The sequence below is a fragment of the Neomonachus schauinslandi genome, chromosome X, assembly GCF_002201575.2.
Source record: "Neomonachus schauinslandi chromosome X, ASM220157v2, whole genome shotgun sequence".
Classification (NCBI taxonomy): Eukaryota; Metazoa; Chordata; class Mammalia; order Carnivora; family Phocidae; genus Neomonachus; species Neomonachus schauinslandi.
Window position 1 is genome coordinate 20026008 of NC_058419.1, and position 22734 is coordinate 20048741.

The 22734-nt window shown below is 40.5% G+C and overlaps 1 protein-coding gene across 2 annotated transcripts in view; it reads left to right on the plus strand.

Moving 5' to 3' along the window:
- Positions 1 to 22354, plus strand: part of ENOX2 (ecto-NOX disulfide-thiol exchanger 2) — a 75204-nt gene extending 52850 nt beyond the window's left edge. The window contains exons 9-13 of one of the 2 annotated variants that reach the window (XM_021685673.1): positions 9478 to 9659; positions 11740 to 11847; positions 15885 to 15993; positions 18449 to 18534; positions 20848 to 22354. In XM_021685673.1, coding sequence (XP_021541348.1) covers positions 9478 to 9659; positions 11740 to 11847; positions 15885 to 15993; positions 18449 to 18534; positions 20848 to 20979 — 617 coding nt within the window. In that variant the 3' untranslated portion in view covers positions 20980 to 22354. The remainder of the gene's footprint in view (positions 1 to 9477; positions 9660 to 11739; positions 11848 to 15884; positions 15994 to 18448; positions 18535 to 20847) is intronic. The other variant, XM_021685679.2, reaches the window with a different exon arrangement.
- The last annotated feature ends 380 nt before the right edge of the window (positions 22355 to 22734 follow it).

Consider the following 22734-nt stretch of genomic DNA (forward strand, 5'->3'; position numbering starts at 1 on the left):
ATTGTATACAGCATTAATCCAGTGTTCCCCTGAAATTAACGTGACCATCAGTTTGAGTATTTGCTTGATAAATTGCTGAATTTGAGGAGTTATTCGGCAGGGGGGTGTATGGGAGATTCAGATTAAATGCACTTACTAGTGTTATATAATTGCATTTTGCTTCTGTATCTCTTTTGAGTTAAAAGCTGTATTGGCTACTGCACAGAATCTTATTCGTTTAGAGACTGGAAACTCCCTGACAGATCATCTTATAGCTATTTTCTTTCCTGTTCCACATGCCAGGATCCTGCTTTGTCAAATAAAGCTATCTACAATAGACTTAATGGAGCTTACCAAAGAGCTTTTCTCCCAGAAGGTTTCAGTTCATTTTAATTCAAGGACTTTTGTGCATTTTTCTTCCCCTCGATCGTATCTAATTTTGTTATCTTGCTTCTGTAGTAGTCAACTGCAGAAATCCTGCTCAGTGTGAGCCAGTAAGCAGGTCCTCAGGTTTTATCTAAATCAGCTACATGTTTTAGTTTCACGTGGTTCCAATTAAAAGCTTAAGCACTAGATCTCAGAGTTGTTTTTTTCTCTCTCCATGCTACCAAACTTGAATTCCAGGAGCCTAGAGCATGTGTCTGGTTAAATTCTACTTCCCAAAGAAAGTAAGAGTCACAGCTAGCCTAGCAGTCTCAGTTACCTTTCCTTGGAGTACCACAAAATTTCTATTCTTCCGGGGACTCTGTATTACCCAGCCCATATTTGTGATGCAGTACTGGAAACCTTGCCATGGAAGAAAGGACTGCTGTGCTCAAAGCAATGTGTTGAAGAGGGGAAATCACATCAAAGCAAATCATGATAGTATAAAACTATTTTCATTCTATTGTTAGCCATGATGGGAAGTACATGTGCCCAGTAAACCTAAGAACGCCTGTTCCTTTTCTGCATCTATTGTCTGCCTTTTCCACTTAGACTAGTGGTTCTCAGATTTGGTATCTATAAGCATCATTGGGTTACCTTTAAAAAATAAGATTTCTGGGCTGCAGGGTTTGATTAAGTAGGTCTGTAATGAAGTTCAGGAATTTGCATTTTTTTATCAGGCATCCCTGTGTCCAGGGAGCACATTTGGAAAACATTGACTGAGACTCATTCTCCTTCATTGTTCTAGCCAAAGTTTTCACTTCTCTTGGTTTCCAGTCTCCTTCCTTCCCTCTCCCCACCTCTCATTATTCCCTCTTTAAAAGTTTGATCAATTAATTAACAAGGACTGCATCCTATAAGCTTATGGAAATAGAGGTACAATATGTGTAAATTTACATAAATATAAGAAATACCACTTGGTTGTAACCTGTAAGATACTGATTAGAATGCAGCAAGGCCAAGAGAATGCAGTGTAGCCAGAGTAGTTGCATTCAGTGAAAGCTGATTGGGATCTTGAAAGATGAACAGGTGGTATGGTGATTAACATAACATAATAAAATAAAATAAAATTAAAAAAAAAAGATGAAGGTTTGGATGAGGAGCGTAAGAAAGTATCTTGATGTGGAGGCAGGAGAGGAGAAGGAACATGGCTCAGAGAGAGAAATAAAGATGATGGGTATAGGGGAATAAAAGATTGAGTGGACAAGATGGATCCAGATTATGGGGAACCATGAATGCCAAGGTTACATTTACCATAATAGACAACATGGCACTATAAGCATGTCTCAGTCATGGCACTAGTATGATAAAAGCAACATGAATTATATATTTTAGGAAATAAATTTTGGAGAAAGAGAGACCTGCCAGAGACTTTTATAGGAATTTAGATATAAAATGATGAAGCCCAGGACTAGAGTGAAGGTAACAGGAACTGAGATAAAATAGTAAAATAAAAGGATGTAACAGAAAATATGAGATTAAAGATGCTAGGAGTCACTTCAGAAGAATAACTAAAGTCTTTGGCGCCAGATTGGATATAGATGATGAAGAAAAAGCAAGAACCTGAGATGAGGCTAGGTTTTCTAGTCTGGGAGATTGGAGGGTCAGTGGTCATATTAGTTCTCTAGGGCTACTGCAACAAAGTACCACAAACTGAGTGGCTTAAGCAACAGAGTTTATTGCCTCACAGTTCTGGAAGCCAGAAGTCTGAGATTAAGGTGTCATCAGGGTGTATTCCTCTTGAGGGCTGTGAGGGAGAATCTGTTCCATGCCTCTCTCCTAGCTTCTGATGGTTTGTTGGCAATCTTTGACACTCCTTGGCTTGTAGATGCATCACCCCAATCTCTGCATTCATGTTTACATGACATTCTCCCTGTTTGCATGTCTCTGTGTCCAAATTTCTCCTTTCTATAAGTATACTAGTCCATAAGCCCACCCAAATGACCTCATTTTAACTTGATTACCTCTGTAAAGAGCCTATTTCCAAATAAGGCCACATACTGAGGGCTTCAACATAGAGTTTTTTTGGGGGGGTGTTACAAATTAAGCACATACTAGTAACATTGACAGAAATGGACTGTTGCATGGGACTGATTTGTAGAATATGAGATCAGTTTCAGACAGTAGGTAGTTAGGAAATAAAGGATTTATATTCAAATCAGTGTTCAAGAAAGTAGAAGGAATAGAAGATGGTAGTACAGAGTTGTTGGCTGAAGCTTGGAGGATATGAATAAATGAATGTGAAAGACAAGTGAGAGAAAGAACAGCAAAGGGTTAAATACAGACTTTGGTGGCTACCCACAGTAAGGGAGAAGGAAAGAAAGAGGAGTTTGCAGAGCAGTTAGAAAAAGAACAGTCTAGGAGCACCTGGGTGGCTCAGTCGGTTAAGCATTGGACTCTCAGGTCATGATCTCAGGGTCCTGGGATCGAGCCCCATGTCAGGCTCCACACTCAGTGGGGAGTCTGCTTGAGGATTCTCTGCCCTTCCCCCCACCCCCTCTCTAAATAAATAAATAAACAAACAAATAAATAAACCTTTTTTTAAAAAAAAAAAAAAAGGGAAAGAGCAGCCTAAGAGGCTGGAAGAAAACTAGAAAAACAAGAAGAATTTATAGAAGTAGGAATAATCAACATTATCAGATAATACAAAGAAGAAAGGAATTAAGGACAGCATTGAGCAAGAACTATTTTAGTAGGGTGATAGAGATAGGGGCCAGAACATACGGCATTAAGGAGAGAAAGTGGACACAGGCCAAAAAGTTGGGTACTGAGCAAAAGAAATGCAGGCATTATAAATGGCAACTAGAATGGGTGACAAAGTTAAAGTTAAGTTGTTGTTTGTTGTTCAATAGAAGGGAAGGAGGCCATGGAGAGAGTGAGGTTGAAGATGCTTGAGAGTGAAAGAGTACTTATGGGTAATTATGGAAGTAGAATCCTGGAGAAGAATGGGAAGTGATCCAAACTCAGATGGAGTTTTCTTTAGAGAGGGGAGAACCCTCTTCCTCTGAGACAAGAGAAATGAAGCTAAAAGTATGTATGCATTCCATGCTTCTCCATATACCCAGAGATTGGTCAACCATTGATTAGGGAAATGCTTTGGAAATGAGACCATGGGGAGACAGGAGCAGACCTGGAATAAATACCCTGGGCAGGATGGAAGGAAGAAATCAGTGAGAGGTAAGAGACCCACTAGCAAGGACCAACATGAGTCTGTATTGACCAGGACTGCCCAGCTCTGCAACTTCCTATAAGAGTCCTCTGCAGCCCAGGATAAGGTGCAGACAAAGTTGAGCCGAGTGACTATGAGCTAGGAATTGACATGGTAAGACTGGCCAAAGGTTTTCAGGAGGGTGAAGGAATATAGAGTACTAAGGAATTTGCAGTGGAATCTGTTTAGCCAGAAAATAGTTAATGGACTGGGTGAAGTTGGCCACTCCAAGAGATTAAAGGTCCCAGCAAAGAAAGAGAGCCGTGTCTCAGGGTGATGAGGGGCAATGAGGTAACTGACAGATAAAGATACTGTTTGGGAGGTGAATTTAGAGATCTCAGAGGAGAAACAGAGAAGTTCCTGGTGCATCCATACTGGTAGAAGCCTCCTTGGAGTAATAACCTGCAGAGGTAAGGAAAGCAAGGCTTTGGGAGGTCAGGGAACTCACTTAAAAATTTCCCTCAACTGGTCTGCAACCACTCATATCATCTCCCTCTCTCTTTCAACTTTGTTCTTTTTGGCTTTTTCTCTTTGTGAATCGCTCCAGCTCAAATTTTTTTTAGGACCCTTGAGAGGAATGTTGCACATTTTCCCTTCTATAATTTGGTAACATTTGTTACACATCTTCCTTCAATAATTTGGTGCATCTCTTGTAATGCAGCTTTGTGAGGGTGGCCAACCCCCTGAATTTTCTTCCATTAAAATTTTTGTTGTGGGGTGCCTGGTTGGCTCAGTCGTTAAACATCTGCCTTTGGCTCGGGTCATGATCCCAGGGTCCTGGGATCCAGCCCCGCATCGGGTTCCCTGCTCAGTGGAGAGCCTGCTTCTCCCTCTCCCACTCCACCTGCTTGTGTTCCCTCTCTCACTGTCTCTCTGTCAAATAAATAAATAAAATCTTTAAAAAAATTTTTTTTGTTTTATTTGTACCACCGAAGAAACTTCGGCATTATTTTTTTAATGGCACAAGATCCTTTTAGATCTTTTGTCATAGAAAAACATATCTGGGATTTTGCTCTGAGTAGCTCCTCTAAAAAGAGGCATTCACAGCTACCTTCGTACTTTCATATTGCCATGATGAACTGGCAGCCTTCAGATCTGAGGAGCCATCCCCATAAAGAGAAATGTTTTTCCCACATAGGAAATAGTCAAAAAGGAGCAGCTGAGAACTAATGATGGCAAGATATGAATAAATTCACTGTACTCTGCTCTTTAGTATCAAGACTGATGGATTCACCTACTCAAACATATTATTAAAAGGTAATATTGAACTTTTCAATGTTCTGGCAATGTACAAAGAAATCCAACTTCAGAAATGGGCCCAATTAATATTAAGTCTGTGAAAGTAAAGACTTGGTGTCCTCATTAAAATGACAAAAACCCTCATTTCAGAGAGTGGGAAATACATTTCGTAAGTAAGGTGCCCTGGTGGCATTAGAGGAGATCACATTCTCTTTTACTTAGTGACAGGTCCAAACTGAGGAGATTATTATCTGTTCTCACTTGGCTGCAGGAATCTATCTCCACTCATCAGCATGCCCTTTCCCCCGGGGAGAGAAGCAGTCTCTCCTCCTCATTTGCTCAGAGGGAAAATATTTTCACATTTAAACTGGAGACTATGCCTCTAACCATTCTCCTAGATCTCTGCCCTTTTCCACGTTTCTCCACATGACTCATAAGACATGAGCGTAATCACTAGCCTGCAGTACAAGAAGAAACAAAAGAGGAAGATGAAATATCACTATTTAGTATTGAGCCATATGCCTTGCCAGAGGACAAACATGCAAACCAAAGCAGAAATGAATAACTGTCTATCTGTAGCAGTCACTTGATTTACAGTGGAACCTCTGTGTTATTCAGCGGAACTCCAGCTCGAGATGCTATCCTTGGTACTGACCCAACGAGCAAATCAAATATTTCTTCCCGTTTGGCAGATAGCTCATTTCTCTTCTGCCATACACTTTCCTATATACAGTCATCTTCACTTTTAGCATCTTCTTTTAGTGCTGTGATTGTGAGGAATGCTGCCCGTCTGACGACAGGTATCCCAGCTGCTGGGAGAGATGGCAAGGATAGATAGTATTTACAGCGCTGGGACTTCAACTCTCTGTGTAACAGCTTTCTCTTCAAAGACACAAAAGCTGTATGATTACAGCAAAAATTAAGATACATAATAAAACCAAACATACAATGAATGTGCCATGCCAAAGGTTTTTGTAATTTCTTTTAAAAACTAAAATACAAGGTTCAAACTGCCGTATCAGGATAATTGCATAGCCATTCACAGAAAGCAAGAGAACATGTAATAGGAAGGGTTGCCGCTCTCTAATTTGGATAGACAATCTGATTACATCAGCCTGCATTGGTACCTGATTGTTTCAGGAAAACCCTCAGGTTGAAAGCGCAGAATTAAACCCCACACCCGCCCCCCTCCAAAGCAGCTTTCTTTTAGGAATGGGGTGTTTTCTCCCTCAGAATATGGTTTTCTTCTATATATTTCATCTTTGTAAAGCACAACTTCTTTCCATTTATTGTAGAGAATGAATCTTATCTTTGAAATACCTTTAGAGAACTCTTCTTCCACCACTTATGGGTAATAATCTTGAAGATTTGATTTGCATTACTTTTGTTTACTTTCTTGTACCCAAAGTCCCTCCCCATAAGTAGCTGAAAAAATTCACACCTTTGACAAGTTGCCTTTTAACATTCTTATACATTTAATATACAGGTTTGTAATTTTGATCCATTTTGCTAACATCTCTTTTCTGGGCTTTATGCTGTGTTAGGAATCAAAAAAGGAATAAACTACAAATGTTTCCGTTAATTTGGACTGTGAACCACAGAGATTAGTGGAATCTCATTTTTTATCATTATCATAAGCCTGGTACAGGGAAGATACTCAGTGTTTGTTGAATGAATGAAAATCCTCTGATTAAATATTTTATAATAGTTTTTCTGATTTTTGGCCTTGAAAAATGTGCCATAACCATAAATAAAGCTAACCAAGTTTTCCTCTTGTGTCTTAGGGGGTTTTTTAATTAATAAATTAATTTTTTAGAGAAGTCTTAGATTTACAACAATATTGAACAAGAAGTAAATAGTTTCCAAGTACCCCTGTCTCCCCCACACACATACATAGTCCCCCACCACTACTGACATCCTGCACCCACAGGGGTACATTGTTTATAATCAGCAAATACATCATTATCACCCAAAGTTCATAGTTTGCATTAGAGTTCACTCTTGGTGTACATTCTATGGGTTTGGACAAATGTTTAAAATGTATGTATCTACCATTATAGTATCATACAGAATAGTTCCACTGCCCTAAAAATCGTCTGTGCTCTGCCTATTCATTCTTCCCTCCCCCCTAACCCCTGGCAACCAGGTTAGGTTTTTTTTTTTTTTTAATCTTTTTACTGACTCCATTGTTTTGCCTTTTCAGAATGCCGTATAGTTGGAATCATACAGTTATGTAGCCTTTTCAATTGCCTTCTTTCACTTAGTAATATGCATTTACATTTCCTCCAGGTCTTTCCATGGCTTGATCACTCATTCCTTTTTAGCACTGAATAATATTCCATTTCTGGATGTACCACAGTTTGTTTACCCATTAATCTACTGAAGAACATTGTAGTTGTTTCCAAGTTGGGGCAATTATAAAATTGCCAGAAGAAATCTACTATAAAATCCGTGTGCATATTTTTGTGGGGATGTAAGTTTTCAGTTCACTTGGGTAAATATGAGGGAACATGATTGCTGGATTATATGGTAAGAGTATGTTTAGTTTTATAAGAAATTGCCAAAGTATCTTCCAAAGTGCCAGTAATATTTTGCATTCCCACCAGCAATGAAGGAGAGTTTCTGTTTGCTCCACATCCTTGTCAGCACTTGGTGTTGTCATTGTTTTGGATTTTGGCCATTCTGATAGGTGTGTAGTGGTATCTCATTGTTCTTTTAATTTGTAATTCCCTAATGATGTATGACATATGACATATGATGATGCTTACTTGCCATTGATATACTTTGGTGAGGTGTCTTTTCAGGTCTAATTTTTTGGCATTTATCCTGTTTGATTTCTCTGAACTTCGTGGATCTGTGGTTTGGTGTCTGATAATAATTTGGGGGGAAAGTTCAGCCATTATTGCTTCACCTATTGCTTCTATTCCCTTCTCTCTTTCTTTCCCTTCTAATATTCTTACGACAGGTATCTTTTGTGGTTGTCCTGTAGTTCTTGGATATTCTGCTTGGGGTTTTTTTGATGCTTTTTTCTCTTTGCTTTTCAGGTTAGGCAGTTTCTATTGTCATACCCTCAAGCTCAGAGATTCTTCTCTCAGCCATGTCAAGTCTTTTAATAAGCCCATCCAAGGCATTTTTCAGTTCTGTTACAGTATTATTTTTTATCTTTTGCATGTCTATTTGATTCTTCCTTAGAACTTCCATCTCTCTGTTTACATTATCCATCTGTTCTTTCATGGTATCTACTTTTCCCATTAAAGCCCTTAGCATACTAATCACAGCTGTTTTATATTCCTGGTCTGATAATTCCAACATTCATGCCATATCTGCCTTTTGTTCTGATCCCCATTCAGTCTCTTTAAACTGTGTTTGTTTGTTTGTTTACCTTTTAGTACGCCTTGTAATCTTTTGTTGAAATCTGGACATGATGTGCTGGGTGAAAAGAACTCCAGTAAACAGGACTTTAGTGGTATGGTAGTTAAGTGTGGGGAAGCATTCTCTAGTCCTGTGATTAGGTCTCAGTCTTTTAGTGAGCATTTACCTCTGGACTGTGATTTCACAAGTGTTTCTCAGTTTTTTCTCCCCCCTTACTTGGGGCAGGATGGCTGGGGGGAGCTATACTTGGGTATTTCCCTTCTCCAGGTCAATTAGACTCTGGTAATACCCTAGCAGGTTAGGCTCTGGTAAAATAGTTTCTTCTGATGGCAGGCCTTGTTAAGAAGAACAAAGTGCTCTGGTGTATTTCAAAATGGTTTCTTTTCCCCTCCCCCTGATGGAAGCACAAGGGGATTTTTCTCCAATATTCACTGTAAGGACATGGTTATGCTCCTAGAGATAAAATTCACAAAAGGATAGAGACTTCACTATGACTGGGTCCCTCTGGACTTTTTAAATCTCAGACTTGTCCACACTGAGCCTCCAACAATTAGCCAATTACAATTTAGATTTTTTTACTTGCCACAAGTTCCTGTGGAGCTTACTGCTCATAGGTTTCTGGTCTGGTAAGTTGTGATTCTTTGGATTCTCCTGTCTCTCCAGTTTCAGGGGCAGCAGTTTGCCCTGTGACATCACTTCTCTTATGGATCTAAGATGAGTTGTTGATTTTTCAGTTTATTCAGCTTTTTATTTGTCGTTAGGATGGAGTGGTGACTTCTAAACTCCTTACACACTAGACCAGAAACCAGAAGTCTTGTGTCTTAATTTTTACATTTACCTTTCCTCTGTGGGACAATAAATGTTACATTTTTAAAAACAACTGCCCTGCAAAATTATCGTGTGGACAGTCATCAGTTCAAGACAATTAGCCCTACACTTTATCATTACAGAGCTCTTATCATTTGCTGCCTTCCAAATAAAAATGACCAATGTTAGCTGGGAATATCTGAGTTATATTTGGGGTGACAAATATGAAGCATGATGATGATTTCAGGGTGTTGGAATCCTGCGTTCCTTTACAAAAATGGTTCTGTGTGCTTTTGTGTCCATCTCTTGCTGCCATGCCACCTCAAACCTAAAGTTGCTCAAGAGACTTTTTATACATGTCAATTAAAAACTACCAAGTTTTCATGGTACTAAGGTGAACCACAAAGAATATGGATAGATGGATGTTCGACTTTATATTGATTGGTTAGCCTTAGTATCACAGGCAGAAGCTCTGAAGGAAGAAAATGACAGCCTCCGTTGGCAGCTCGATGCCTATCGGAATGAGGTAGAATTGCTCAAGCAAGAACAAGGCAAAGCCCCCAGAGAAGACGACCCAAACAAGGAACAGCAGCTGAAACTCCTGCAGCAAGCCCTGCAAGGAATGCAACAGGTAAAGGCCCTTTGGTTTTCTGAGCTTTTAGGAAAGCTAGCATCAGCTCCTCAACTGGAAAAAGGTCCCATGCCAGCAAAGAGAATAGCAAACCTCTTATTTTCTTGATATTCTGTTCTCTGGCATAGACTAGGAAGGGATTATGTTATGGTGAATGAAATATTCTGGCCAATACAGAGGTAACAGTTTTCAAAGGATGTACATTCAGTGAAAAATACTTGACAGTAAAACTACACCGAACATAATCTAATCTTTTCTTTCTGCTTCAGAAGGTGCTTTGGGATCTGGACAGGGCCTCGGGGTCTTTGAAGAACCTCACTTACTTAGATATGAAAAAGTAGTATCTACTTGATCCAGTGCTGGACCATACAGCCTGTTAGGAGAAATGGCAGGAATCCTACCCTTGCTTTTTCAGTATCAATGCTTTGGGCACATAATATCAATTTGCTTTTATTTTGTGTTGTTTTCAGAGTCATTTATGTGAATGAGTTTACCTGCACATTATTCCAAGTATAAAAAGTAAAGTAAATAAGTGCATCCAACTGTAATTGCATTCAAATACAACAGTGTGTATTAGATGTTCAATGTCTAGATGTTTTATGTAACCATCACCACAGTGAGCCTACAATTTAAAAGAAAAAGATATCACCATCTGTTCTCATCTTAATAAAGGAGTAGTATTTTTGAGTAAGGGTACTATCCTCTTCTATCTTGCCAGGTGACCAGCCATTTTCCTTACAATTTAAATTGAGCAATAATTTTTTAATTGTATGCCTTTGAATTATCTAGGGCAAAGCTTATTGTTGGCTAGAAATCACAAATTGTGAACAAGGAGTCCCTTCTGGCACTAAGAGCCCTGTGTTCCTATTACTTCTGCTACCACTGTCTTTCTGTGTGACAAGCAATATCACATTGATATTTCACCTTTCCTATTAGCACAATGTGTGAAGTAATGCTTACCTTCCTTTTACTGTCACTATGGAATTTAATTAGAACATGTAAATTATATCTGAGATCTTTCCACCAAAAAAATGCATCTCTTCAGCTAGACTTCAAAGAATTTTGACAACATATATTGTGTTGTGTGTCTTTTAGCTCTTCCAATGGTCTTTTGCAAGCCTCTGAAAAGCAAAACTTTGGAAACATTTTTTGTTGCTTTTCTCTCTTACCTTGATTTTGAAACCATTCCACAGAAAGACAGTTCTGCTACTGAAATACAATTTAAAGATGATGAACTTTTTTTTCTTCATTTCATCACTTCAGAGACCTCTGAGAAAATTAGGTCTCTACATCCTGACAAATTAATTTTGCTCATTTTGATTACTTTTTATTGGAAAATAGCCTTGTAAACAAGATAAAGGTTCTCCCATCTTATCCCAAAAAGAAGTATAGTCTAACATAGTGGTTAAGAGCATGGACTATGGTGTTGACCCAACCTGGGTTTAAATCCCAGCTCTGCCACTTACTATCTGAATGGCCTAAGGCAAAGCACTAAACCTCTGTAATCCTCAGGATTATGTATCATAGGGTTACTTGAGGTTTATATGAGATCACACATACAAAACCTTATCCACAATGTGTGACACATGTTAGATGCTAAATAAGTAATATTTTTGTAATCGTTAATGATGATGAATCCAGTTCCTTGCCTACTGATGTGGAAACAAACATCTGTGAAATGTTTTCCTCACAGAAATTGAACTTGGCTTGGAAAATGGCTATTTGAAAGAATGCTTTACAACATTAAGTTGTATGCAGCAATCAAGATATTGTCCACATGGGATTAACACTATACCCTATCCTTACCCCTGGCTGGAATAGAAAAGTTAAGTGATTAGATCAGTTAATTTCTCAGATGCTTTCTAAAATATGAACAAATCCTAAGGAAGTTCTTAAGAACTAGATAAAATAACTTTAAGTGAAAAAGTACCTTGATTTTCCCTTTGGTATCTCTGCATGGAGAAATGATTGTGTGGGCTGGGAGAAAGTGAGGGAGGCCAGCCTACTGTCCAACTTCAGCCAGGGTTTTTAAATGAATTGTGGCTCCCCAAGACTTGATTGTCTTTGGTCTGTCTTGTAGCATCTACTCAAAGTCCAAGAGGAATACAAAAGGAAAGAAGCTGAACTTGAAAAAGTCAAGGATGACAAGTTGCAGGTGGAAAAAATGTTGGAAAATCTTAAAGAAAAGGTACATCAGTCCTCTGTGAACCCTTGCCCTTCCCCCCACCCTGTGCAGTGGCAGTGAAAATGCCCTGCAAGTTCCTCCAGTAGGAATCACCGTGGAATGCTTGGCTGAATGGGGATTAAAAGCCCCCTCTCTGGGGTAATTCTTGAATCAGGGGCTCTGCCTTTAGATGTGAATCCTTGGCATATCTAAGGATTCTGGAGAGTGTACTTTTCAATGAATACAAAGTTAGTCCATCCCTAAAATTCCTCAGTCTTTCCCTCTTGGAGAAGACCAGCGTGTACACCTCATTCCGGCTTCATCTTGCCAAGCAAGTAGCAACATAGAAAATGCAGGTGAAAAAAAAAAGAAAGTAAATGCGGGTGACACAGAGTACCCTTAATAAAGCGTTTCATTAAAGGAAGAAACACAAATACAACCAGAACATGGGCATTTCTTTGCAGACACTCCATCTAGTGTAATAATGAGCAGCTGCGGGTGAAATCACCAAAACCCAAAGGGGAGAAAACGTGTGGAAAGTAAATAAAAAGAAAGAATATTCTAATGCTTGATGATTGCAGCATGGAAGGGCAAGATGGGACTTTGCAGCAATAAGAGCCACCAGTGAGGGCCTCTTAGGGAGTGTCCTAACATCTGGATAAGTTAATGAGTCACAAGCATGAATCAGGTGCCCAGTCTACTTAAGGTATGTAAAGTCTACCGATGGTGTCTCCCAGCCGTACCTCCCTAATCGTCTGTATGCCTGAACATTCAACTGAAGCAATCCTCTGAAAAGGAAGACCCATTGACTGTAACTGCCTGATTTTTTTTTTAAAGATTTTATTTATTTTTTAGAGAGCGAGTGAGAGAGAAACAGCATGAGAGGGGAGAGGGTCAGAGGGAGAAGCAGGCTCCCCGCTGAGCCGGGAGCCCGATGTGGGACTCGATCCCAGGACTCTGGGATCATGACCCGAGCCGAAGGCAGACGTTTAACCATCTGAACCACCCAGGCGCCCTGTAACTGCCTGATTTTAATGTCTCAGAAGGAAAAGATTAGGAGCTCAGACCAAGAGCCAGAAATCAACAATGCTATCGTTACACAAGAGCTCGGGCTCTTTATCTCTGGCACTCAGCTCAGGAAGATGCAATGCATACAGGCCCTGGGTGTGTTTGCCAGCATAGTGGCTTCCCCCAGAGTGCCATTAAGAACTGGCAGCCTTGGTGTAGTTGAAACAAATGATTGAAAGTGTTTTCTTCTGGAGGCCATTTGCAATATGCTTTTAATTCTTCCACTTCATAAAATCAGCTCACTTTCCACTTTTGTGGGTGCTATTAAAGAAATGAGCACAATCCCAGAGAAATTCATTTATCAAGCATTTAATTGAAAAGTGCCAAAGCTGCTCTGTGTAGCAGGAATTTCCCTATACTTTCAGAGCTGCTAAAATGTCTCAGAGCTGCTATATAGCTGTTTTGCTTCTTGCGTAAAATGCAATAGACATGAGGTTATGCTAATGACATTATGCTTAGAATCATTCTTTAGGATTGACATCACAAATTAATTTAAGGGCATTTTTAGTGTAAGGGCATTTTGGCACTTTAAATTTCATTGAAAGAAGCACGAGATCAAATGGCACAGAAGAAACTTAATGTATTGTGCCGTAGTCTGTTTTTCATGCTGAACCTGAATATACCATGAAGTGGCAGCTAAAGAGGATAAGGAAGGAGAGCCAACTGATAATCAGGAAAATGTGAGTCAGAATGTTTTTTTCCTGTTACTGTAAGCAAAGCTTCTTTCAGAAAAAGTCATGACAGTTCATTATAAACTGATATTCTCTGAGAATCTGATTTGTGACCAAATATTTCAGCCTGACACAATTAGGTTAGGAAGCAAAGTACCATTATGTTAGACTGCAAAAATAATTCCAGTTTGAAAGGAAGGCAATAAGTTTTGGTGAGGAGAGATCTCTTTTGTTTTTGTTTGGGTTTCTTGACAGTAAACTGTAGTGTGAGTTATTGTCAGTGTTTTGCAGTATAACAATGTGACTTCTGTCTGTCTTACTGCAGAAAGAGCTAGCTCTTTGAATCTGCCAGTAAAATTCAAGGTGATAAACATCTCTTCAATATGCCTTCTAATTTTTTAAATGCCAGCTATAATAAAACTGAAGTCAGGTTTCAGTAAGGCTACATTTCTATTCAAGATGGCTAAAACTTCTCAGGATGCCTTTCCATCTTGAGTCAACCCCAATCTGTTAAACTCTCACACTTCAGAAATGGCTTACTGGATCATTTAATGTTTTAAGGACGTTAGAAGGAGATGTACAACCCATGGCTTAGAAGTGAGCCAGTATTTTGAATCAAACTTGGCATGATGGTTACTGCCTGGATTGGATTCTAAAGGCCAAAGATTGAGTAGGTCATCAAGAAAGGCTTCCCTTCTGACTATAGCCAGGACGCCTGTAAATCCACAAAACAACATGTCTTGCAGCATAGACCATTCATTTCATTCAGGGCAACATCCTGGAAGCTTTAAAGGCATCTTTAAAGAAAACAGGACACCTGTCTGTGCTGAGGGCTTGCGGAAGGGAAGAGTGACAAAGCATTTGAATCAGCCATGATCTGCCCCTGCCAGGAGCATTTCCCCGGCATTTTCTTTTCTTTCTTTTCTTTTTTTTTTTTTTTTTAAAGATTTTATTTACTTATTTGACAGAGGAGACACAGCGAGAGAGGGAACACAAGCAGGGGGGTGGGAGAGGGAGAGGCAGGCTCCCCACTGAGCAAGGAGCCTGATGCGGGGCTCGATCCCAGGACCCTGAGATCACGACCTGAGCCGAAGGCAGACGCTCAACCGACTGAGCCACCCAGGTGCCCCGGCATTTTCTTTTCTAATAGCAGTAAGACTGGAAGCAGTGATTCCTTTATTCCTTCTTTTCAAGACTCTTCCTTCACATTTGTAATACAGAAAAGATGTTCTCAGTGCCCAAAGAGAGAAAGAAAGATCCATGGAAGGTCTGGACGTATTTTTCAGTTTGATTGCCGGTCATGAATTTCACCTGAGTATCTCTTACGAAACATACCTGCTATGCTCAGAAAGAGAGAACTTTCAACAACAAAGAAGGCCACTGAGTAATATTTTGGTTATGGTCATTTCTTGATATGAAGTCAGGAATATCCTAACTGATAATGTCCTTATCAGGGAGAAGAAAGAGCTGATAGTCAATAAATGGAAGCTCTAATTTTTAGTTCAAAAGCCAACAGTTGATTATTTGGGAGTAGATTAGCTACATTGTAGATTCTGCACTCAGAGATGGGACCTGCCTTTAGCAGAGTGTGGACCTAAAATTGAACAATCCTTTTGGCAGTGGATGACCTGGTGTGAAATCTAGGCTCTACCACATCATAGAAATGTGATCTAGGGGCGCCTGGGTGGCTCAGTTGGTTAAGCGACTGCCTTCGGCTCAGGTCATGATCCTGGAGTCCCGGGATTGAGTCCCGCATCGGGCTCCCTGCTCGGCAGGGAGTCTGCTTCTCCCTCTGACCCTCCTCCCTCTCATGCTCTCTGTCTCTCATTCTCTCTCTCTCAAATAAATAAATAAAATCTTAAAAAATAAAAAAATAAAAATAAATAAAGATTAAAAAAAAAAAAAGAAATGTGATCTAAGGCTAAGGCAATTTACCTAATTTACCTGAGCCTCACTTTCCTCATTTGTAGAATGGAGATAACACATACCTAACAGTGCCTGGCACCTAGTAGGCAGTAAATGTTGGGTCTGGTTCCCCAGATTACCTCTATAGAGTCAAGAATGATGAAGGTGGGGGGAGAAAAAAAAACCTGGCAAAGATGAATGTCTAAATTTTTCTGTGTTTTGGAGCCATATAAAGAAGTTTGGGATGATCTGTGATACTTTTGCATAAATTAATGCTATTTTCTCTCCCATTCAGTCATCAAAATTATACAGTATTGCTTTTGGGGTACTACGTTAAAAAGTTCCCTGTTGCGTAATTGAATCCAAGTCTGTTACGCAGTAAGGTGAACTGACCCAGGAAGCATATTATTCCCACAGGAAAGCTGTGCTACTAGACTGTGTACATCGAGCCAGGACAGTGACTACCCTCTTGAGAAGACCCTGAACAGCAGCCCTATCAAATCTGAACGTGAAGCACTGCTCGTGGGTAAGGAACACACACATATAATGTATTGACTATGGTGGAGGGGGAAAGGGTTTCACCTAAGATGAATATACCCGCCAGGCATTTATGTAGCATGACAATGCACGAGTAAGTATAGACTTCATAGAAATGGTAACAGCAGCTCCCAATTCTCCTCTAGCTCCTGTGGTTGCTGCCACATCAAATGTGTGGTTGTAAGCACAGGAGAGGGTCTGCTGGAGAAACACGTTGTACATTTTTTAAATCTCTATGTGAGGATAGCGGAGCCCTCTCACTCAAGGTTATAGTGCGGACACTGGCAGAGAGCTTTCCCAGATGAGCCTCCGGAGGAAGTGTATGCCTCTCTGAAATTTTTTTCCAGGTTACTGGCAGATAACTCAGGAGGCTGTCTGTGGTGTGTGACACTGGTTGGCTCAGACGAGATAAATGCTAGAATTGCTCTCATTATATAAAAATCATCCAGAGAGGCAAGATAGAACACATGGTTGAGAAGTCAGACAAACCTGGTTTCCCGTTTGACTCTACCATTTCCTTCCTGAGCTTCAGTTCCTCCATCTGCACAATGGGCAGAATGATATTACCTGTCTCAAAGGGCAGCTGCAAGTATTAAATAAGATAATTCATCTGGATCCCTTAGCACAGTGTGCAGCCCATAGGAAGCCCTCAGTAAAATGAGAACCGTTTTGCACTTACAGTATTCTGCACAAATGTTTGTTGACTTGATATTCCATTTGGAGAACAGTGGCAGATTGAGGTCCTAAAATATTCAGTCATTTCCAAGGGGCTGATACTGGGCCTCAACAGATAATCCCAGCTGCCTTCTAGGAAGCTGAACCCCACAGCAGCCCCACCCCAATCTCAGAAGTTCTCCACACTGATTGGCTTCTGCATATTTTGAAGATTTATCTGCCTTCTTTGGTAATGGATATTGTAGTCAGATTTAACACTTTGATATGTTAATAAAGATGCACAAGGGGATCTGCCATTGAGTCTTAAAGAAAAGTGACAACTTATTTCCATTTTACAACTCAAAGTTCTTTAACAAATTGGCATGGCAACAGGGAGACCTGTCAGAGAAGAGCTGGGGGTAGAAGGAAGCCTCTGTGAATGGATAGTTTTAGAAACAAAGATTCTTAAGATAAGTGTTTCTTATTTTGTTTTTTAAAGAATGTAGTCTTGGGCTGACAGAGAGAAAGGAAAATCTATTTTTTAAATTGGTTCTTCGGGTGTGAACCCACAGAAACTGCTTAGTGTTTTGAAACCTAAGGAGTTATTTCTCAGCATTTGACAGATAGCCTATCTTGGCCGTAGCACCTAGAATTCCTTTGGACATGAACTGTCTTCTTTAGAATTTAAGTTCCTCAGCTTGAGTCAGTGTATAGCAATTCAATTTACTTCGTCATTTAAGAATCACATAGTGTTATAAGTAATAGCATCCATTTCAAACAGATTTTGAACTCTACCATCAGCTCCTCCCGGATCCCCCAGCCCACCTCCTTGCCCTCTGATATTTGGAGGATTTTCACAAAGAACTGATTTGAACTTCAAGCTACAACTCAAACTTGTGATATTCTTTATCAGTCACTTGAAGGAATAGACAAGTTGTAGTCTATAAACCAAATCAAATTTAGCTTTTATTTCCTGGCAGTTCTCGGCAAATTCAATTCTGGGTCTATTTGATGTACTTAAGATCTTATGAAAGGAGAGGAATTCAAAAAAATCTAAAGAAAGAAATAGTAGGCCTTTGAACAATTTAAGATCTACGTGTTGCCAGAGAAAGAAGTATTAGAACAATTAACCTGATGTCCAAAACAATCAAGGCAGTATGTATAGCTGCCAATCACCCCATAGTTAAACTCAGTAAAAATTGTGCACATTCCCAGAGGCTGTAAAGTTCTATTAAAAAAAATGTGTTACTTGAAGAGATTTAGAGCTCTAAGCACAAACAAATGCTAGTGACCACTTGAGTGAATGAAATGTTTGGCTTTTCTTTACAGAGCTACTCACAGAATAAAACCAAATATAATCAGCAGATTCTCTTGTGAGAGGCATGAAGTGAATCAGGCAAAGTACCTGATTTGTACTTCTACCACAACAGCAAGACATTATTAATGCATAAGAAGCTCACGTCCAGTTTAAAGACTGTGCAGAAGAATTGCAAAAGGCCAGCATGATCCAAATTCATTATAAAATTCTAAATTCACTGTGAAATGTAGAACTCAAATGGTCTTTAGCCATCATAAATGATGGAAGTGACTCCTCCAATGCCAGTGTTTCTACATGGGGATATAGTGTAGTGAGAGGCAGTATATGCAGTGGGTTGTTGTACAGATTAAATGAATAAAATGTATATAAACTTAGAATAGTGCCCAGTATGTAGTATGTGGTACATGTAAGTTAGCTCTTATTTCAAAGAATATAATGCTCGAGTGTAACCTCCATGGTATTGTCACTATAGGGATTATTTCCACATTTCTTCATGTCCACCCATTTGGAGCAAGCATTGAATACATCTGTTCCTACTTGCACCGTCTAGATAATAAGGTACGTGGGGTGCTAAATGGGCATGCAAAGGGACGGGAGGGTACTTGCTTCAAGCACACGTAAGTCGTTAGTAATCGCTCTAAGGAAATTTCCCTCGCCTAGTCTCACTGCAATGCAGTGCAGAGCTTCTCTCTTGCAAGTAGGATGACCGTCTGCTTCTGTTTGCCTGGTATTGAGGGGTTTCCTAGGACTCGCGACTTCCAGTGCCAGAACCAGGAAGTTGTGGGCAAACCTGAATGAGTTGGCCACCCTCCTTCCAAGATAAGTCTGAGAAGAATTTTCCTCCTGTCTTTTAATTTCTATCTAAGCTGCAAATGACCCACTATCTCTCACCAGTCATACTTTGATACCGGGCCTTTAGCCATTAGTAAATGTTAATGTTCAAAACTGGAAGTCTTACTCCAGCCGTCAATGTCACCACTGCCATTACCTATGTTGAAATGATCAAGGCAAGAGCTAAAACAAAACAGAGGAAACAGTAAGTCTGTGACATGGACTCAAGTTCTACTCCCAGCTGATCTCATGGGTCACTTCCTTCCTGGGATGCTGTTCTATGAGGGACCTCATAAAGCATCAGGGGCAAGAGTAAGTATTAGTTCCCTAGAAAGTCAAGGATGCCTCAGAGAAGCAGGAGAGGACTCTTGACTCCTCAGAATAAATAAACTCAGGATAGATTTTTTTCAGAAGCTGCATTCAGTTAAATGTGCTTGTGGATTGTATTCACTATTTCACAGGACCTGGAGCTCTTGAGACATGGCCACTGAAATGCAGATTCCTGATAGTTGGATGTCCAAAATGTTAAGCCATTTAAGCATATGTCCTCTTAACAGAGGCACTTGCCCACGTGGGCATCCGGCTGCGGTGAGACATCCTTCTCATGGCATTTGTTTTAGTTCGAGCCAGCACGCCCCTGTCATTGAGCTCTGGAAAGTGATACCATTCCGCAATTAAAGAGCCCATTTGGCAGCAAAGGGAGGGATCGAATGTGAGCACCAGGACCAAGTGGTAGGTTGAAGTGGTATGAAATTGGACTTTGTGTCAGTAAAAATGATCTGGCCCTTGTTTCAAAAATTGTAAAAAAAAAAAAAAATACATTTTATGTTTAAAATGTAAGCAAGATAGAAAGACAGTGAAGGGAAAGTGAAAGTGACCCAGCCCCACCCTTCCAGGATCATCACTGTTAACAGTTTGGCATATCTTCTTTCAGACCATTTTCCATACGCATGCTGCACCTATATTGTACGTATACATCTGTAAACATTGTATGTTTATGGTTTTTAGAATGGAATTCAACTCCATATGATACTCTGCAATGTGCATCTTTTACTTAACTGGCTATTGTCTACTACTAGCTCTAGGAAGAAAGCATGACCTCACTCCTACTCTCAGCGCATTTTGTCCTGAGCAGCTTCCTGCCGGAGTAGTGACAGGGCCTCCCAAAAAGAGCCTGCAATGATGCCAACAGAACTAGGGGGGGGTCCCTCCCTCCAGCTTCAGGAACATTCAGTGTGGCAGCGACTGAGGGTTTCTCTCAGGATCCCCTAGTGCTCTTCAGTCGAGCCCTAGTGCCCAGGTTCACAGTTAGGAAGGTTGCTACTCATGTCAAGATGACCACCTGAAACAAGTCCTAAAGGGGTCCACAGATTTTTGTTAGTATGTTGTGTGTGTGTGTGTGTGTGTGTGTGTGTGTGTGTGTGTGTGAAGTGGGGAGAGGGAGACGATGCACAGAAGTAGGAATACAGGGCATTCCTTATTTCTGTCATTTTTCCTTTGTAAAGCAATGCATGTATGAAGAGTTCTGCCCTGCCTCCCTCCGCTCCCAAAAGGCTTTGCAGCTTCAGTAGGCCTGCACACAGGCGCAGCGGCACCGATCAGCTGTCATTCAGCTGGCTATGAACCCAAGCCTGTCCACACAACTGACACTAGCTCTTTTCATTAGAAAGCTCGGTGGTGATCAATCCCCAAAACGTCATGCTAAGTGAAAGAAACTAGTCACAAAAGACTACATATATCGTATGATTACACATATATAAAATTTCCAGAAAATTCAAAACCACAGCAAAAAAATCCGAGTCAGGGATTGGGAGGAACGATTGACTACAAAGGGGTGTGAAGGAACCTTCTGTGGGTGATGGAATGTTCTAAAACTAAAGAGTGGTGAGAGTTGCCCAATTGTATAAATGTACTAAAATTCATTGAACTCTACACGTAGAGTAGGTGAATTTGTTGTAAATAAATTATTGCCTACATACAGCAGTTGGGAAGCCCAGGGTAGAACTGCTTCTGAGTGGAGCTCCTCTCTCTGGCCCACAGATCTGCACCAGCGACGTGGAGTGTCTCATGGGCCGGCTGCAGCACACCTTCAGGCAGGAAATGACCGGGGTCGGAGCCAGTCTGGAGAAGAGGTGGAAGTTCTGTGGCTTCGAGGGCCTGAAACTGACCTGAATGCCGCGGCCTTACAGCCTGGGCTCCTGCAGAGAAATGTGCGGTGGACGCGCTGAGAAAGTGATTTGTATTCTCAATGGTTTTCAAGTGGGAAGTGCTTTAAATTTGCCAGGTCGTTCCCGGGATATCTTTTGAGTTAAAATAAGGATCCTAGAGCAGCACCTCAAGCTACAGGCCCTAAAAAGACACGGACTCAGACCCTCAAGCGCTGTAACTTGCTCCCTTTCTGTCAGTGGCTTGTCTCTTTTATTAGTGATACTGAAAAAGGCCTGAGGCTAAAGAGTATTTGGGGTGTTTTCAGTGTCTGTACTACTGTTGTAGAGTTTGGTATTTTTTTAAACACTGTTAATTGAAATGTTTTGATGATTTGTATGTGATTTGTGTTTCAAAACTTCTCTTCACATTAATGGTGCTACTGGTGAGAGGAATGAGAGGAGCACTAGGTACTCCATAACTGACGTGGTCTTTCCGATCCCCAGTAAGCCAGTAAATGAATAACACAGCGTCTTCTAGAAGGTGCCTGGCCAGGCTCCCCTTTTAAAAGACAAAGCATGGTTTGTAGCTTTTTGCAAAATTACTGTGAACCAAAAGTTGACAAATGTTCCGAAGTTATTTTCTCTAATATATCAGATTAAAAACATCTAGATGTATTCGCAGAAAGCAGGTGTCCAGTGTGACTGGCATGTGTATGTGCTATTCAGAATCACCTTATAAATAGTCTGCGTTTAAAGGAGGGCATGTTTAGTTTTCTATGAATTAAAACACACGTGTGCACATGTGCACATGCACGTACACACACGTTAGCAGAAGGGATTCGTTTTAATATGCCTTCCCTCTGGCCTTCTTACGAAGTCTGTTGGTCCCTTTTCTTCTGCCATCAGCGTGTTGAATTGCAAACCGTGTACCACTGTAAATACTATGTTCACTTCAAGCTGAATGTTTGCGAACAGTTCGTATGAGTATTAGTAGAAAACTTGGTAATGAATGAGCCTGGGTGTGTGAGGCTTCCTGCAAATCGCTCAGCTCCTCCTGGAGCGCCGATGGCCGTGGGCACCTCCAGTTCTATGGTGCCCTCCAGCAGATTGCAATGGCACAGTGTACCTGGACCAGTCAGGAAGTCCTGCTTGATGGAAACGAAAGAGAAAGGATGAGGATTTGGGGCTAACATCCTGAGGCACAGATGATCTTTTCTTCTGTGGTGTTGCTGGTGTTTATAGTAACACAAGCATGCCCTCCCTTGAGTCTTGATTCAGAATAAAAGAATGTACTAAGTAAGCAAAGCCAATGAAGAGTATTTCAGGAAAATACTTTGTAAATGAGATGTCTGTAGTGTGTTCAAAGTTGTATTTTTCAAAGATAAATATTCCTTTTTTATACCTCAGTTTGGTGTTCTGTTTTGAATTACTTGCTCTCTAATCCTTTAGTGAATCATCTCGATTTCTTCTTTGGAGTACCAGGATGTTGAAAGAAGATGCTAAACCTTCGCCTTGACAACTAGAAATAGGGCCCCACAGCAGCTCAGTCACGCGTAAAGCTGGCTTCCCCCTGAAGCACCCAGCTGTGGCACGAGCAGGGAGCTGGGGTTATTTTTACTCTAGCCTCCTCCCTGAAGCATCCTCCCTGTCATCAGCGCTATAGAAGCCTTTGATTTGTCAATCTCAGAGGTCCTGGAATGCCTTATTTTAATAATATCTCTGAAATCAAGGGAAATTTGCCACTTATCAATTATTTCTTATTTAAATAAGTTAAATACCA